General features: G+C 38.7%; 1 protein-coding gene across 1 annotated transcript in view; it reads left to right on the forward strand.

Moving 5' to 3' along the window:
• LOC139722290 (serine/threonine-protein kinase ATR-like) overlaps positions 1-18,129 on the forward strand; it is a 57,251-nt gene that overhangs the window by 24,079 nt on the left and 15,043 nt on the right. The window contains 20 exon segments of the mRNA XM_071633599.1: positions 245-340; positions 1,270-1,443; positions 2,358-2,515; positions 3,135-3,254; positions 4,268-4,487; positions 5,683-5,751; positions 6,487-6,624; positions 6,925-7,079; positions 9,325-9,517; positions 10,365-10,502; positions 11,641-11,824; positions 12,965-13,050; positions 13,052-13,147; positions 13,833-13,871; positions 13,873-13,939; positions 14,453-14,603; positions 15,146-15,302; positions 15,967-16,082; positions 16,742-16,957; positions 17,762-17,815. Of these exon segments, the coding sequence (XP_071489700.1) occupies positions 245-340; positions 1,270-1,443; positions 2,358-2,515; positions 3,135-3,254; positions 4,268-4,487; positions 5,683-5,751; positions 6,487-6,624; positions 6,925-7,079; positions 9,325-9,517; positions 10,365-10,502; positions 11,641-11,824; positions 12,965-13,050; positions 13,052-13,147; positions 13,833-13,871; positions 13,873-13,939; positions 14,453-14,603; positions 15,146-15,302; positions 15,967-16,082; positions 16,742-16,957; positions 17,762-17,815 (2,627 nt within the window).

Below are 18,129 nucleotides of genomic sequence, written 5' to 3' on the forward strand. Positions count from 1 at the left end.
AGATTCACTATTCAGTTACACTTGTCTAGCATTGCCTTTGCTAGAGATATAGCAATGTCAAAAGCTCCATGGGAATTGCGATGTTGTTTGATTGTTTGTTTGTTTTTTATGTATGTGTGTTTGATTGATTATTTGTTTATTTATTTGTTTGTTTATTCATTTTTTGAGGGGGTAATTATTACTTTAACGCTGTCTCAAAGTGTTCTCTTAAAAGATCTTCATACTGTTAACTGTCCCTGTCCAGACTGAGACGGAGATTGAGCTTGGCAGTCTTCTGAGGATGGACTACCAGAGCCTTCACAATGAACTTCTGCTCCATCTCAGCCACAACTTCTCCCAGGTAGGAATGCTGGGGTCTGAACCTCCTTCTCGCACTCCTTACTTCTTTCAAGTGCCCACAGACTGTACAATTACACCCCATTCACACATAAAATCTAAATTGTGAATGTGCATGTTTTTTTGCAAGTAATTGTACCATTATAAGCGTAGGTTTACCTCGTATGTTCAACACTGATCACCCCAACTCTCCTCTTCTCGGACACATCTATCGCATGATGTTGTTCATCTCTGTTGTGCGCTTGTGTGCAAAGAGTGACATAAAATGGTGCATTTCAAGTATGGCTACCTGTGAAATACATCTAGACACTGCTCAAATTCTGTAAAGCAAAACTGTAATGTACTGAGACTTTTAGGATAAAAGACAAATAGGCTGAATATGTATCTCAGTTCCCATTGATTTTGCTTTAAAAGAATAGTGGGTGTTAGCCCTTGCAATGATAACTACTCAGTGATCATTTCCTTATTTCTGCCTTGGTATAAAGTTGCAATGACCTGTTGTGCTATGATGAGAGTGTTATTGCCTTCAAACGGTTTTTTACAAATTTTTAGCAAATTGCATTAAATGAAATCAAGACAGCATTATTGAATTCTAAACATTTTTCACATCTCTAATCACATGATTCTGTGTACATAAATTGAAATGCATATCAGTAGGCCATCTAACTACAACTGTATGTAGATTACATGTATCATACGTACTTTGTTTTATTTTTCATTTTTACACTAGTTAGAAATACTTTTGTTCAGGTGGTTAACAGGGACCATTAGTGCTAAACTGGAAGCCAGCCAGTTTCCAGTCATTAATAAGATCTGACTGTCATTAAGAATAAGGGCATGTAAAATCCAAACCACTACATCAGTAAAGAGGGGTCTAGACTTTTTTTTTGTTTAATTCTTGTGATGTGAGATTTGTCAAATTAATTCTTCCAGGTGTTCAGCGGACTGGCCATGTTGGCTTCCCGCGACGATACATATAAGGGACCCAGGCCCATCACAAAGCCTGATGACATGGCAGACTTCCTGCAGCCAAGACTACTGGGGATTCTAGCTTTCTTTGACTCACAGCTGCTCAACAGTAGAATACCCATTCAAGATAAGAAACTGGTAAGACAATATACTTCAATTTTTGTGTAGTAGCAGTGGATTTTTTTGTTCAACTTGAAGAGATATAAAGTTATTTCCTGTGAAAATTCACAATGTTAGTTGCAGTATGAATACATTTTTGTTGTCACAATTTCATAGTCATGTTTTGTATATTCACTTCCGCAAACAGCTCTGATATATTCCATGTTGTTTGTTCGTGCTTATCCATCTGTTTATCTACACATCTTTTATGCCAGAATGCATTTATTGTGGAATCTATATATTTCTTTCTCTCTCTATTTCTTTCTCTCTATCCATGCTTATAGAAGGTACAGTTTTTTTAGAAGGTACAGTTTCTCTGTATATATCTATTCCTATCTAATATATATACTTGCTCTCTGTCTTCTGCACATTTTATATTCTTTGATGTAACTGCATCTATATCTCTCTTCCTGTATTAAAGCTGTGAATTTATATGTGTCCATTTTGACCCAATATAGGGTGCTTTCGAGCACTCTCCTAAAGCGAACTGTACTGTACCAAATTCTGCGCCAGAGGAGTGCTCGAACCGAAAGTGTTTCGTACCATACTGTACCGAGCCAAAAGTGGACCACTTCCGGATGTGCTCCAAAAGCATACCAAAAGTTTGTATGTAAAAAATGCGCGTAACATGCACATATGTAATACTGCAAAGAGTTCATTTTCTTTGTTCAGGACATCTGTAAGTGGTTTAAGCGCGACAGGTGAATGACCCTTTTGCTACGAAATGTGTGACCTCCTCTAAAAGAAACTCTTGAGGTACAAATTGTACGCTTTTTCAACGGAGCACTAGAAGGCTCCAAATCTGGTGCAGTTCAGTACACTTTGGTTCACTTTAGAGCGCTCAAACTCACCCAGACTCAGACTCTTATCTGGACCTTGTTAATTAATGTCAGGCCATGGAGAGTCTGGTGTGCATCATGAGACTGATGGGAGCACGTCACATCACCGGACTAAGGGTCAAGGTGATGACCACCCTTAAGATTGGACTGAGGTACAAGGAGCACGGCTTCCCTGCCCTCTCCTGTAAGGCCTGGGACTGCTTTGTGCACAGGTGGGTGAAATCTGACAAATACAGGTAGATCCTTTTCTTTTCGATCAAGCACTGAATTTGTCATTTATTTTCTGATTCATGTATATACGATTGATTGATTCATCTTTTTATATGCCTATGTGTCAATCTATATGTTTGCCTATCCATACGTTTGTTACCTACCCATATTCTATCTTGTTATCTATCTACAGTATCTGTCGATCTATCTATCTATCTATCTATCTATTTATCTATCTATCTATCTATCTATCTGCATGTATCTACTATCTTTTTATCTGCTTGTCTATGTGTCTTGTCATCTAGCTATTTATCTATCTATCTATCTATCTATTCATCCATGAATGTTTGTCTGTCTCTGTTTGCCTCTGTTCCTTTTTATTTGTTTTTTCTTTGTCTCTTACTTCCTCTCTCTTTCTTTGTATCTTGCTAACAGCTTATTTACTTGATTTACCTGTATTTTAGTTCGACAAGTACAAGTGCAATCATTCCGTCATCCACTAATCAGGAAAAAAACACTAAAAATGTTCAAGGGTACAAAGAATTATGCCTTCATTCGTAAAAAGTGATCAAGTGGTGAATGAGATATTTGTCTTTGATACCTTACATGATTGGCTGATAGTGTGGAAGTTCCTTCACTGGGTCCCATGCTGAGTCAGGTGATCGTCACCCTCCTACCTCTCCTCAACCAGCTTCCTCAACAGACCAGTGCCATCATACAGTTCCTCATCATTGAAAACAGGTCAGAATACATCATTTGAGTATTTCCTACTATCATGATATGCCTACTTATTAAAGGGCTCAACATCAGTGATGACCCTGTGGCCTGGATCTGCTAGAAATTAATGTTGGGCCACAAAATTTCCAAAGAAAGGCTACCGTTTGGTGGCCTGATTGGGCAGCTAGAATTCAAAATGAATGTTTATATAATATTATCCTTTTATTTCAGACCACTACATTTTTTTTAGGCCACCAAATTGTCAAATTTATAGATTTTGAGTGGCCTGAACAGGCCCCCAGAGAAAGAAGGTAGTGTCGGGCCCTGCTTATTAGCATCACTGCTTCGTTGTGCACAAATGTGCTTTGGTTAAAAGTGGAAACTGTGCATTTTATTTTGACACTGACCAGTTCAGGGATATTTGCTTAATATAGAATTGCTACTGAAAAATTTCTTTTTAGTACATATTTCAAAATTTTCCAAGAATCATTTGTGTGTTTTAATTTCCATGCTGTTTTAGCAAATCACAAACTTTGTAAAAATGTTCAGTATATAAAATATTCAATGTTTACATTTCTTTTCTTTTTTTTTTAGCTGCAGTTCAATATTTCTGTGGAGTCTGCACCAGAATAGGGAGCATTCGCCCATACCAGAGCAAGAAGGATAATTTCATAGTCATGCAAATGGCAAAACTGCATCGAAAATTTTATCCAATACCTGGAAATATTACAAAACTCAATCTGTATTGTAATTTAAGTGTGCAAATTTTGTTTGAATTCCAGGAAACATTTCAAATCTAAATTTGTACAGAGAGATACGAGGTATATTAAGCCATCAGACAACTTGTTCAGAATGAAGTTTTTTTTATGCTCCCTGTGGTGTTACACACACCCACACACACACACACAAAATTATCAATGACAGAACATTACACATTTTCGAAGTTCAATTTGTATTAGTCCAAGAATGTAGTGGTTGATATTTCTACATACTGGTAGTTTTATATTGACACAGTTTTCCCCCAATTTTCCCCATAGAGATGCCCTGAGTGACCGCTTCAATGAGATCTACTTCCTGCCAGACATTCCTGAGCTGCATGAGGTCAATTCTGTCCTGAAGGAGCACAGAGAAGACCCTTCCAGCCAGCCTGACCTTCGAACCTTGTTACGAAGGTCACTGAAGGGGATCACTCACGAGAGTGTGGACGTCAGGCTTCATGCTCTCTCCAACCTGAGAGATTTGCTCCGAGCAAATCAGGTGACCTATTCTCTTGATCACATGTTCAGTGACAGCATATATAATGTAGAAAGATTCATGTGCATTGAAGACAAATTGATCAAATGTTAACATGAATACATTAACTCAATACGATAAAACATGTTTTCCTTAAAGGTCCAGTTTACCTTTGGGAGCAGTGATTTGAAAAATGTTCAAGATATCGCCTTTCATGCATATGTGTAGGTCTGTTTTACCACAAAACACCCTCCCATATATTTTTTTTTTCAATAAAGCCTAAAATATAAGGAGACGTCAGTATTTTTCTCACTAAACCGTAACTGTAGACGGTTTAGTCTGGAAAAGTTTTTAATATAAATATTGTTCACATTTAGTATATTAACAATACTAAACATTGATGTTACTGATTCAATTTTTCGCAGTGATTGTTTCTATCCCTGACTCACATTTCAGAACTATTTTAAAGCACTAATACTGGGTTTTTGTTTCATCTGCAAATGGTAAATCATGCCTTTAAACCACAGCCTGAAGATACAAAGCACTGGATGAGTGGAGAATCGTATTTTCAATGTTTTCTTGTTCAGTTGTAATTTATACTCATTAACAAGTGTGGCAGGTGACCTATGTACTAGTGATGTGTTACATACATATACACTTGTAGGATGAGTATTTAATTTTAGCTGGTCAGTTATTTGATTCTTTGTATTAATCACTTGTTTTTCAGTAAACTATAGTCAATATGTTGTTTTACAGTCTATATATGTATCATTTGTGGTTGTTGGCACTGTATGTAAAAAAAAAAACAGGGAAATTTGGAAGTTTCATTGTCATATTGATTACATTTCACTGCTTATTCATCTAAGAATGAAATATTAACAGTTGCATATTCACAGTTGCATATTCATTCAGGTAGCTTACAATCCAGTAATACTCTTTTCTAATGTCCATACTTTAACTATTTGTTATTATTTGTAGTTATGCAAGTACTGAAAAACCAGAAACGTTTGCAGCATGAAACTTTCGCTAATTGGAACAGACAGCCTTTTTTTTTTTTTTTTTTTTTGCAGCATGAACCTTTCACAAATTGCCACTGGCATTCAGTGCATTTTCCAAATATGTCATCCTCTTGAGAATCTTATTGCTGGGCATAGATGTATGTATATTCCCTGTAAAATGTGTACTTGATAACCTCTTTTTTGTCTTTGTGACATTTCAGGCAAGCCTTCATGAGTATGTTATGGGGAACGAGACAGTGGCACCAATCATCAGTGAACTTGTTTCTGTGGTGAGGATAACTTTGTGCGAGAGCCATTACAGCTATGGTTTATACACAAAGGACAACTTTTTGAGTTCATTTATATCATGTCTCCATGCCTCCACCACTACTGGAGCCAGAGTTATTATTTCTGTATGATATTCATCCTGTTTGATGGAGTTTCATTGCACTAATAATTTATGTGTGCCTCAGTGTTTTTGTCTTCTTATTACAATTTTGTCAGTGAAAGTGAACTGAGTTATCAGGTTATAAACCTTATGATATGATACAAATAGATAACATTTGTGGGAGTATAGTGTGAAAAAGTATTCGTCAACATTGTTTACCTATTCATATTTAGTGGGCAGAGCTTAGAGCACTGTTGATGCAACTTGTCCAATAGTCAGCCCCAGCATTCTGCAATGTTTTGTTTATCTTGACACTCTAGAAATGACACTCTCATATGAATTAATTTTGAATAGTAAACACAAGTAGCAAAAACAATGTGTTTTATGCAGGCACCAAAAGCAAGGTGTTGCATGCAAAACTGCCTTGCTTCAAGGCTGCCTCTTAGGGATAGTGTTTTCTGAAATTCCAGTGCCCAACCCTTATTTGAATGCCTTTCCTAAGCCATACAGTATGTGCATATCTGTGCACTCATGTTGGATCACGCCTGCTTAAAGATTTAGACTCCTTGGACAGTCTTTATGTTGTGAGTGTGAATGGGATAAAATTTGTATTCTGCCTGACTCTTCCATGTCCCAGCTGCTATCTGGTTGCCATGATTCTGACCACAAAGCCCAGAACCTGTTTGGGGAGTGCCTGGGGGTCCTTGGTGCCATAGACCCCGGGAGACTGGACCTCAGCACCTCGTCTATGAAGAAGGACATGTCTCGCTTCCGCGTAAGTGTCTGTGTCAGTTCTAAATTTCCATCATCTTACATAATCAAACCTGATGCATATACATGTAAATCTACATGGTTATGATATGCCCAGTGTTGACCAGTAAGCTTCGTGTATCGTGCTACGATCCACTAAATCATTGAGAAATTTGTGAGGTTTTGAAAGGTGGCGTCACTTTGATGCCTCAATTAAATATCCATTTGGGATGAATATTTGTGGAAATAACGCTTTACTGATCTACGACCAGATTTATGAAGCAATTTGTGTGTGTGTGTGTGTAAATGGGTTCTCTCTGTACAGGCTAGTGTAGAGGACTCTAACTTTGCATTTGACCTGATCAACGACTTGGTGAGGGCATTTCTGGCAGCAGCCGACCCCAGGTCTCAAGACTGCTCAGCTTATGCCATCCAGGAGATGCTGCAAATTTTCCAGTGTCGTGATGTCAGCAAAGTAGGGTGAGTTAGACTGATAGTACAGTAAACCTCGCATGAGTCGAAGCTCTCGGGACTGACAAAAATGCGTCGACTTAAGTGAAATTCGACTCTCGCGAGAGTCGATTTTTTTTCGACTCACAGACAGTTATGTACATGTATTATAGTACATTTGCATGCATGTGTGTGTGTGTGTGTGCGTGTGTGTGTTTGCATTCAAATTTGTCTGTTCTTGAAGATAATGTTCTTATTTCGTTCAAAATTGAACATGGAATTTGTATCAATACTAGTAGTTAAACGTAGTTCTGAGAATGTCTGCGCCTGGCAATGTGCATGTGCTATGTCTGTGGTGCAACATAGGTAGCCATCACTGTCAACCTACCCTGAGACAAACACTCTCCCAGGCCCATCCCACCTCCATTGAACAAAACTATACAGCCAGCCGGGCACGCACAAACAAGCTCCGCCCACTTGGCCTGTCACTAAAATATTAAAGCAGCGATTGGTTGACCAAAGAGTTCTGGCTTGACATGGATAAAGTATGGATGTGCTGTGTGTATGGATAAAGTATGGATCGATGTTCTGTGTGTATACATGTATACATGTGTATGTATTCGACATGCGTGCAGAGCGGTACGGTGAGTGTGCATGCTTACCTGCAGCAGGCCAGGGACGGGGTTCTGCGACATGCCGATTTTTTTGTTCTCCTCTAAATGTAATGAGAATGCCAGACAAGTCTTCGGCTCAAGTGATGTAAACTACGTGTATTTTGTACAAAAGGGACTGAATGTTTTACTTCGACACAGCCGAAATTCGACTCTCGTACTTCAGCTTATCCAAATATTTCTTTAAAAAATACATAGGGAAAAATCGGGACTTTTTATTTTGCGTCGAGTTAAGTGATTTTCGACTCACTCGACGTCGACTTATCCGAGGTTTACTGTAATAATTATAGTGACACACACAGGTAAGAAAGGTTTTTGTGGATGCAGGGGTGTGAAGCTTGGTCTCGGAGTTCTGGCCAATCTTTTTCTTGAATGTAAAAAGCAGAATTATGTTTGGGATGCTTGCAATGAGGATTTACTTGTCAGTAGTAAAGATTGGCGCTGTGAACACACCTTCAAGTGTTCTTCAGGTGGGAAAACTACGCTTTCCGGGTTGTCTCAATCATGTTGGCATACACTTTTAATCTGGCACACCATCAAGGAATCAAAGTGGTTGAGGAAAAAATCTTGCAGTCCTCAACATCTTTTATCTCATGTTCTGTTTGACTTGGCCATATTTACCCATGGTAGCCTCTCCAGTGTTAGCACTGCTGCTTCAAAGGGCCAAGCCATTATTGATACCCCAGCATTGCTAGAAGAGGGAACACTGTTGATGAAACATTTTGTCCCAAGGATGTACTGAAGCACCTTGGAGGAGTCAAGCTCAGAATTACCAGATGAAAAGTCTTAAAACCTTGGCTGCTACACTAAAGTACTCTCACCAAGAGATACAAAAGTTAGGCAAATGTGTTATGATCCAATAGAACCAAAAGGGCAGTCAAGGTGTACATCACGGCACCTTTAAAAACTATTTGCAGAATGCTGGAAACTCATGGTTTGGAATGCTTCTCTACATCTGGGAAGGTTACAAGTCCTCTGACAAGCCTTTCTGATTCTCAACTGATGATGTAGGTTCCACAAAATTTGTTCTTGTGACAATTGCTTCCATGAAATATCTGCATGCTAAGCCAAACATAAATTATACCCACAAACATAACCCTAACAACCCTATCACAATTCTTACCCTAACCCTAAGTCCTTGGAGCAAATAGTACTGGAGCAATTGGTTGCAGCAGCAAATGTCGTGTCACCGATGATGTTACCTACCAGTCCCCTAATAAATGCTAGTCACTTTAGTCAGTATTTTGAGATTCTTAGTGTTTATGAATTGAACTAGGTAAAAATAATTTTTGAAATAGGGCTGCTAAAACAAAGGGATTAATGATTCCAAAACTTAAAAACAAACATTGGTAAACTATGCTTTTCAGACACAGGGGAAGTCAAATTGATTAAAGTACTCCAAGCAGCTAGGTGTTAAAGTGCAATTCTCAAGAAATACAGAATTGACAGCGTTCAAAATTAATGTGAACGTCTCTGAACTGTATGTTTGCATATTCCCAAGAAAATATTGATGTAATTACTGAATTCCCAGCTTTTTAAACACTAAAAATATTTAAAGAAAGTGATGATGCCTAACACCATTTGGTCTGTCATCTTGGTCACAGACCTGGTCAACAGCTGTGGCAGCGCTTCCCAGAGCACATCCAAGAGATTCTCCTCCCCCACCAACACACCAAATACATCCCTTCCACAGCATCATCCATCGTCAAGGTGACCACTCATCCCATCTACCGCAGCAAGAAGGCCAAGACCTACAAAGAATGGGTCTGCACCTGGACCAGCTATCTAGTGACTAAGGCAAGATTATGGCTATTTGGTTTTCTTGAATTGAGCTGAGCTTGAACCCTGTTTGTTTCTTGGACATTTTCTCTCTTCTTTTTTTTATTTGGTCTTGTTCTGGTAGTTTCTGAAAGGGAGATGTGATGAGAGTTTGTGGTTTGTTATTTGTGATTATGTAATGCCTCACACGGAAAGACAAGAAACCGGAAGCTGCAGGAAATATATATAAGATCTCTATGACATGCAAGGCTATATCATACAGACGTAGGTTGCTTTTTTGGTGCATTGTTGATATTATAGCCTCGAAGAATCTCAATTGGATGTGACCCAAGGAGCTTGCTTGGTGGGTCGTAACGCAGTGTTGAAATCCTAAAGGACAATAATATCAAGCAAGTGAATTTTTAAAAAGATTACGCATGTTCGATCGCAGTTGCACTAGCCACTTTACACATCAGGCACTGCCATAGACATTTGCCTTGCAATTGCATTGGACAGGGGTAACCTCTCTAGCTATGGAAGCCAAGCGTCTACAGTACATGTACAAAAGTACCGCATATGTAACATGTACATACCAAAAGAGGGCGGTTGAGCATTACGGGGCTGAAGGAAATCGTTGAAATTACGTCCTCTGAATTTAACGGATCAGAATTCAGGATTCATGAAAGTGAGGAATATGAAGTCATATGTATGTCTGTCTTGTGGTAAAGTGCTGCAACAATTGCAGTTATCCTGGCAAGAGAAAAAGCATGCAGTCTTCCTAGTGGCAACTTTTTGATAAATACTTGAGGTGAGAGGATCACACATGATGTAGGCTACATACAGTACTGCTTTGTGTTAGAAACACCCCTAATTTTGTGCCTCACAGGTGAAAGCAGACAAACCTGGTAAGATCTTCCGTGCCTGCAGCATGATCATCAAGCATGATATCCACACAGCCATGCTTCTCCTCCCCTACACTCTTCTCTATGCTCTCCTGGATGCTAATGAAGATGACAAACAGGAGGTAGGGATTATCCAACGCTGGTGTTGGTGTTTGTGTGCCATAATATCTCATTGTACAGGCAACTCCTGTAATAACAAAATTTTCAGGATCAGCAGTTTTCTTTTGTTATATTGAAATTTGTTGTAGCCAAACAGTAAAGTATATAGAGATGCATAGATGATAATTTGAGGACCTAAATTTTCATTTTGCTGTATAACTTCCATTGTACTTGTGTTTGTAACAAGAGGAGCACTCTGTATTATGAAGCATGTCATCACTTTAGCCTGCTTCATTTTTCCCTTTTCTTCCTAGCAGTTAATAACCAAAGCATATCGTCGATGGGGTGACAAGACCTCGTATCTCAAAAATGTCAAAAAAAATTTTTTGGCTTAATGGTCAAATAATGGGCCAAGTGATGTCTTGGCCAAATCCCAACTGTCTTACTCCAAAAATGAAGCCACCATGACATGTCAAAGGAAAGGCTTTCCCATTCACTACAGTGCTTTGGCCGCCATGTTTTTTTGCTCTCCTGAACATTTGTCATTTTTGAGATACGAGGTCTTGTCACCCCAGCGACGATATGTAAAACCTAGATGAATTAATTTTCTATGAAGTTTTGATTCTTTTTGTTACTGGTCACCTCATCACCAGCTAACTTTTGAAATATTACTCATAAGAGTGTCTCAGTCATTATTGCCTTCTGGTATTGCAGGAAATAATTACAGCTTAATCTTCACTCCTTTTGCACAGATTCTCTTGGCACTAGAAGAGGAGCAATTGTAACCAGGCATTCATGATTTCATAGCATCAAAAATATCTGTCTTTTTGGTAGTACTTCTTTTGTGTAGGAACTATATATATTTTTTTATACCCCCACCCACTCATAGTGTGTATGGGGGTATATAGTAATCACTTGTTCTTGGAAATTGTAGCATTATGAAAGTATCAGTATTTCAATTATCCTTGATATGCATCTAAAACAGCTGAAAAATTATTCTATGTGGTCTTGTGAGTAGTCTTCTTGGTATCAAAGCCAGGCCCTGTATGGTGATTGCAGTAGCTCACCATCTGTAGTAAATCATTGTTAGTTACATACCAGCTGAAGTCACACTGCTAGTAAATTCCTGCCTCTGTCATATGACCCGGTGACATCATGCAGATTCAGAACGAGATTTTGGCTGTGCTGACGCATGCGGAGAAGGTTGAAGATCAGAGGTCTAGTCAGGAGAGACACATGAGCGCCCAGACGGTGTTCTCGGTCCTTGATCACATGACCAACTGGAAGAGACAACGTGCACAGATTCTACAGGCCTCCAAGAGTAGGCGGGGTGCCGGCAATTCAGGTGAATAGTGACATCCTCTGACTTCAGGCTTCCCAGCCCATCAGGGAAATCAGGGGAAATTATTTTACCTTTTTTTCCAGTCATGGAAAAGTCAGAGAATTGATAAAAATGCTTAAAATGAGGGAAAAGTCAGGGCGTTTATAAAAATGCCTAAAATCAGGGAAAAGTCAGGGAATTTTGATTGTCTCAAAAATCAAAAGTGATTTATACTGCAGCAACATAGAAAACGTGAAACTGCATGAAAATGAGTTGAAAGAATCATCATGGAATTTTGAAACTTCATCAGGGAAAAATCAGAGAAAAATCAGGGAATTTTGTTTTCTTGAAATGCTAGGAACCCTGAAGTTTCAGAACAGCAGGCCTATGTTTTTTATTAATTTCGTTGATTTCTTCATTCATATTGACTAGTGGTACATATAACAAATGTTGTAAATGTAGCAAATATGTGTATTGAATGGGAGTCATGTGCCCTTCCTCTTATAGCAAAGTATGGACACATAAAATAATGATTTGTTAAACAGCAAAAGCTCATTGTCAGACCATTGGCTGGAATGTGTCTGAAATTAGTGCTAAATGGGTTGAATAAAACCAGCAGAACTGCAAATTTGATGACTATACACATACATGGTACTACAAGATGAGTTTTGTCAGAAAGTGAAGCATTGCTAATCATACCTTCTGACTAGAGATTCAGTCTGTAGTAAAAAGTTGTTACTCGTACTGTAGATCAAAGGTACAGGCTCTTGTGAAGAGATAGAATAGTAGATCTTATTACTTTCTTCACACTTGTACAGTAAATTGTGGAGTTTCATTTGCATATATATAAAAAAAAAAAATATATATATATGTATATATATATATATATATATATAATCTCTTCTTTCTTTTTTTTTTTTTGGGGGGGGGGGGGGGGGCTTTTCCAGGCACAGAATACATATCAAACTTCCTTTGTATTGTTTCTGTAATACTGTGTATTAGTTGAATATCTACAATGCATACATTTCACTTTTGAAATTTATTTTGCTGTACATAACCCTTTCGGTCACAAAGCAAAGTATTCACAGCTTCAGGAGTCAGTAAAGTGTACATGCTCCCCCTAAGCCATGTCCATTGTTTTGCCCTCAACCATATTTTCTCCAGCTGAGATTGCAGCTGTTGAGAGCCACCTGAAGTGCGTGAAGGAGTTTCTGCAGGAGATCCCACAGGACATCCTAGCGAGGGCGTCCCTTCAACTGCCGGGCCCATGCCCGGGCACTCATGCACTTCGAGTCGTACATCTCAGCCAACAGGCAAGATGTTCAGCAGCATTTGGGCTTCCTGCAGGTCAGTTGTCTTGTTTACTGTTTGTTCGTTTTTTGGTCCAGAGATCACAGCCCCATCAAAGATAGAGGAGATCGAATGGTGGCAGAGAAAAAGTTAGCGACATTGATGTCATGGATACTGTGTCTTAAATAATATTCTTTTATATTAATTTCATGTGACAGTCAATTTAACACAATATTAGTAGAAAAACCTCTTACTCTTAACCATTAGCCACCCAAGTATTTCTTTGATGGAAGCTGTTTAGAGAACATTTTTTTTTTTTTTTTTCTTTTTGGGGGGGGGGCGGGCAGTATCAATGATGAAATGTGGACACACTTTGGCTCTCTTTAACCCGTTGAAGACAAGTCCAGAGTATACTCAGGCAGGTGTCTACTGGGAAATGCGTGTTGTAGCAAAATCAGTCCCATCCGTCACTGGGTTGAGATATCCAACTATATGAAGTAATTCTTCTTTCTTTGCGGGGACTATCATGCTTTACCCTTGGTTCTCATACATTTGTAATCTGTGAAGACTTGTCGTTACCAAAGTTTAGTTTATTTTGGTGCGCGAGAACATGCTTTTTAGTCAGTTGCAAAACCCTTAAATATTCCATAAGACAGCACAACATCTGCAAATCAGTTTGATACCACTCAACTATAGTAATTAAACAAATATCTGCTTCCAATCATGATTTGACATCCTGCAGAAGCTGTACATTGCCATGGATGAACCTGATGGAGTCTTCGGGAGTCTCTGCCATCCGCCTCCAGGAGCCAAGCCTACGGGAACAGATTCATGACCATGAGAGCACTGGTAAGATACAATAAAGCAGATATACAAACATATTTTTGTGGTTTATATACAAAGGTAGATACAATTTGTAAGTGGATAGATAGACATATAGATAGATTGATAGATAGATAAGATAGATCGATAGATAGATAGATAGATAGATAGATAGATAGATATAGATAGATAGATCGATATGTAGATAGATAGATAGATAGATAGATAGATAGATAGATAGATAGATAGATAGATAGATAGATAGTAGATACAAAGAGGGATACATAGATATAATGTATATGAAATAGAATGATGGATGGATATATACATTGTATTATGGTATATAACATAAAAATTATGTATTCACACATGCATTTATAATTAACATAGATGGATGGAGGGAGGGACAGATATTAAAACAGCTCTTGTTAGTATGAAACATTTGTACAAGATAGTTTGTACAAATGTTTCATACTAACAAGATAGTTGTACGGTATTACTGTTGTGAAATACATGCATGGGGTATGCCTGGCCCTGCAGGAAACCTCCAAGATGCGGTTGCCTGCTACGAACGAGCAACCCAGCTGGAAACGGGAGAGCTGGGGCATCACAAGGGACTGGTCCGCTGCTTGCTGGACTTGGGCCAGCTCAACACGGCCTCTGTCCATGTCAATGGGGTGCTATCTCAAAGGTAGATATATCCTATCTCCACTCTGTTTAGTCAGAGCCCCACTCCTTCCCCTCCCCCTTGTTTAAAGCCTTTTTCAATTTGCTCAAAGTTTTGAATATTGGAGCATGTGACATCAAAATGATGAACTTGAACTACATTCCCAACCTACTCTTTGTTGATACTTTCTTTTGTAGACTAATAGGTACGAGACATCATTCAAAAGTAAACTCAAACATGAAAAGACTTGTGAAGTGAACATATGAGAGCATATGATTAGTAGTCATGATTCAGACATTTCTGAAGATTGAATTCTTAGGCATTTGCAAGTTCTTTGATTGTTCATGCACCATTTCAAGGAAAATTCCGACTACAAATCTTTTTCTCTATTGCTATTTATGGAGGTGAATTTGCGGTCATAAGCATAATATGAAAACATAAAATATGTTATATTAGCAATATTGATTAGCATGTCGTTGTGTTGCCAAGCATTGTGTGTGCAAACCAGCAAGTGATGGTCCCTGCCTGATTATCTGTTCATTGCGGTGTATGCTCCCCTATTCCAGACCAGACTGGACGAGTCAGCTGAACTCCTACAGAGTTGAGGCCAGCTGGAAGCTCGCCAAGTGGGACGACCTGGAGGCCAACCTGAAGCCAGAGGGGTCCAACACCAACGACTGGAATGTCCTGCTTGGGAAGACTCTGCTTGCTGCTAGAGATGGGGTAAGAACCGGTCCATGGACCAAATGATCAATTTCTGGAAGAGGTCTGCAATCATGATGGCGCTCATGATAGATTATTATGTGACCATTCTCAAATACTGTAAAAGCAGTTATTTTCACATGTAGATGTTCTCACAAATGATGAAGTCATACACATTTTTCGCCAGATGTTTTTTTTTTTTTTTTTTGCGATTTGATACTGATGCTTTCGTTCACTCTGCCTCTTTACTATACATGGCTATATTTTTACGTGTTGTTCAATATTGTGGTCCAACAGTAATTTGCGAAAAAATCAACCCTCATGAAAATGACATCTTTTACATTAGCCTTAGTTGTATGTATGTTGCATTGTAGCTCTGCCAAAAAATGACATGGACAGATTCATGTTTGTTTGTATGTGCATGTACAATTGTATGTTTGTCTTTGTGTTCGTGTATCTTTGTGATTGTGTATCTTTATCACATGGTTTCAGCACTCCATTACATAAGAAACTAGGCCTGCCAGCCTTGTTGTGCTGGAGTTGTTCCATGATTGGAGAGTTTAAGAGTGTGGAAAGTTTTGGAGGAGTTGAATGTGATGAAGCTCTCTATTGTGGGGTCAAATTGGGTAAATACAGGAATGTTTGATTTTTTTTCTCCCCCCCCCCCCCCCCATCTTCACAACAGAACCAAGAGGATTTTCTGTCCCACCTGCGACTAGCCCAAAGTGCCCAGATGGGCCCTCTGTCTGCTGCTAGTATGGAGAAAGGCTCCTATCAAAGGGCCTATGACTATATTGCCAGGTAATATGCAAGACTCTCATGCTCAAATACCCAGTCAGGATTCATATCAGAATTGCACAGTACCGTCAGTGTTTTGTTTCTTCTTTTGCGTGTGTGTGTGTGTGTGAAAAGTGGGTATGCATAAGAAATTGACCCCCACAACTATCACCATTGGACTATTCTTTCACTAATCAGTTATTGCAGGCAACTCCAGTTATACCAAAGTTCTGGAGACAGGACGTTTTCTTTCGTTATATTGAAATTTGTTAAAACTGAAATGAATAGCCCTATGGACTTTCGCAATAATATGTTTAAGACCTGAATTTTATCTTGTGTAGCAAAATTTAGTAGTTATACGCCTGCTTGTTGTGACAGGAGTGCGCTGTTTTGTGTACAAGGGTGACTTCCAGAAAGAAGGCGATCGTTTCATTTTCCTGGCTTGTATGGGTAATGCTGCATTACAATTCCCTTGCTTTTTTAAAACATGTATTTTTAGTAAGTTATGCCTGTAATCTTGGATATGATTACCCTCATTACAAGCTATTGACATTAGAAGTAGTGTTTGTACTCACTATTTGCAGAATACATTCCCTTGAAGGACTTGTACATTTATATTCAAGTTCTTGTAGTTGGCTTTCAATTTTTGATTCCAAACATTGTATTCACTGCGATGTCTGTAGACTCCACATGCTGTGTGACCTGGAGCAAGGGGTTAGTGGTCTTCTGGGCATCTCGGCCGGTGGCAGGGGGAGCCAGTCCCAGGCCCAGTTGATGGGCAGCTGGGATGCCAGGCAAGCCATGGCCCAGTCCTCCTTCAGGACTCAGGAACCCATGCTGTGTCTGCGTAGGGTCATGCTGGGCTTTAACCAAAGGTAGGTATCATCAGAAGGCAAGAAGCAGAAACAACAATGAAAGTTCCATGTAAGGTACATTGGACTATTAAAAAGCAAGATGTTTACAACATAAAGTTTTGCATAACTGCAGTGGATGAAAAAAAAAAAGAGGGGAAAAAAACTCACATTAGAATCAAGACAAACACAGACTAAGCCTGTGAACAATTTGGCACATAATAAAGCATCAAAATGAACACTTGCTTAATACCAGTAATTTCTGTGGTAACTTTAGCTTTGTATTTACTTGCAAAGTTTTGCAGTTCCTCAAAATTTGTGCTGGTGAAATACAACATTATCATTATGTTATAACATGGCAGCACCTTTAAATGAGTTGTTAGTTCTAGAAGAATTTTGCTCATAATGATCTTCTGAAGAGCATGTCATTACATTGGAAAATTTGACAATTCTATGATTTTTAGTGCAACTTAAGAATATGATACCAACTAAAATTTCCATAGGAGCAAACTAGATTTTCATTATCCACAGCATTTACTGTAATGTTGCTGTTCAATATTTGATGCTTCTCTTTAAAGGTAAGAACATCAATGCTCTACACTTGTGTTGACAGAAAGTCTTGTTAGTTAAAGGGGAATCTACAACAAATTCCATAAGATTTCATTGTTTACAAATAAATGATACACTGCCTTGAACTTGTTACTAACATATGTTGATGATAATAGTTTTTTCCTACCTTCTTATAGTGGTCAGTATGCTAGAAAAAGTGGAAATTTGTTGAATTCTCTCTATATTTTCTTACATCTTCTTTCCCTGTCTCAACGCTGTTCTTCCTAGCTCTGAAAATGCCAGTCTCAACAAGGACATAGGCCACTGCTGGCTGAAGAGTGCAAAGGTTGCAAGAAAGTAAGTCCTACATTCTAGTTTTTGTTTGACAACCAGTGTTCCATACAGCTCTCCCAGAGTATGTTTTGCTTTTGTCCAAATGTGTCAAGAGTGTGGACATGTGTTTTGTTTTATTTGATTTAGCCATGTAGTTGTGATATTCCTATGCATGTTCATTCTGTGTGTGTATCAGATGTCTGAATGTCAATAATCCATGAAAAACCAAATCCATGTGTGTGTGTGTGTCTCTGTGTGTGTAAATATCTAACTTGAGTGAGCCCATATACAATTAAAGGTTACTGTACTATGGCAGTGATGTATCATGGATGTATACA

This window comes from Diadema antillarum, unplaced genomic scaffold, assembly GCF_040938485.1.
Source record: "Diadema antillarum isolate AM-2024a unplaced genomic scaffold, OU_Dant_1.0 scf00000163, whole genome shotgun sequence".
Taxonomy (NCBI): domain Eukaryota; kingdom Metazoa; phylum Echinodermata; class Echinoidea; order Diadematoida; family Diadematidae; genus Diadema; species Diadema antillarum.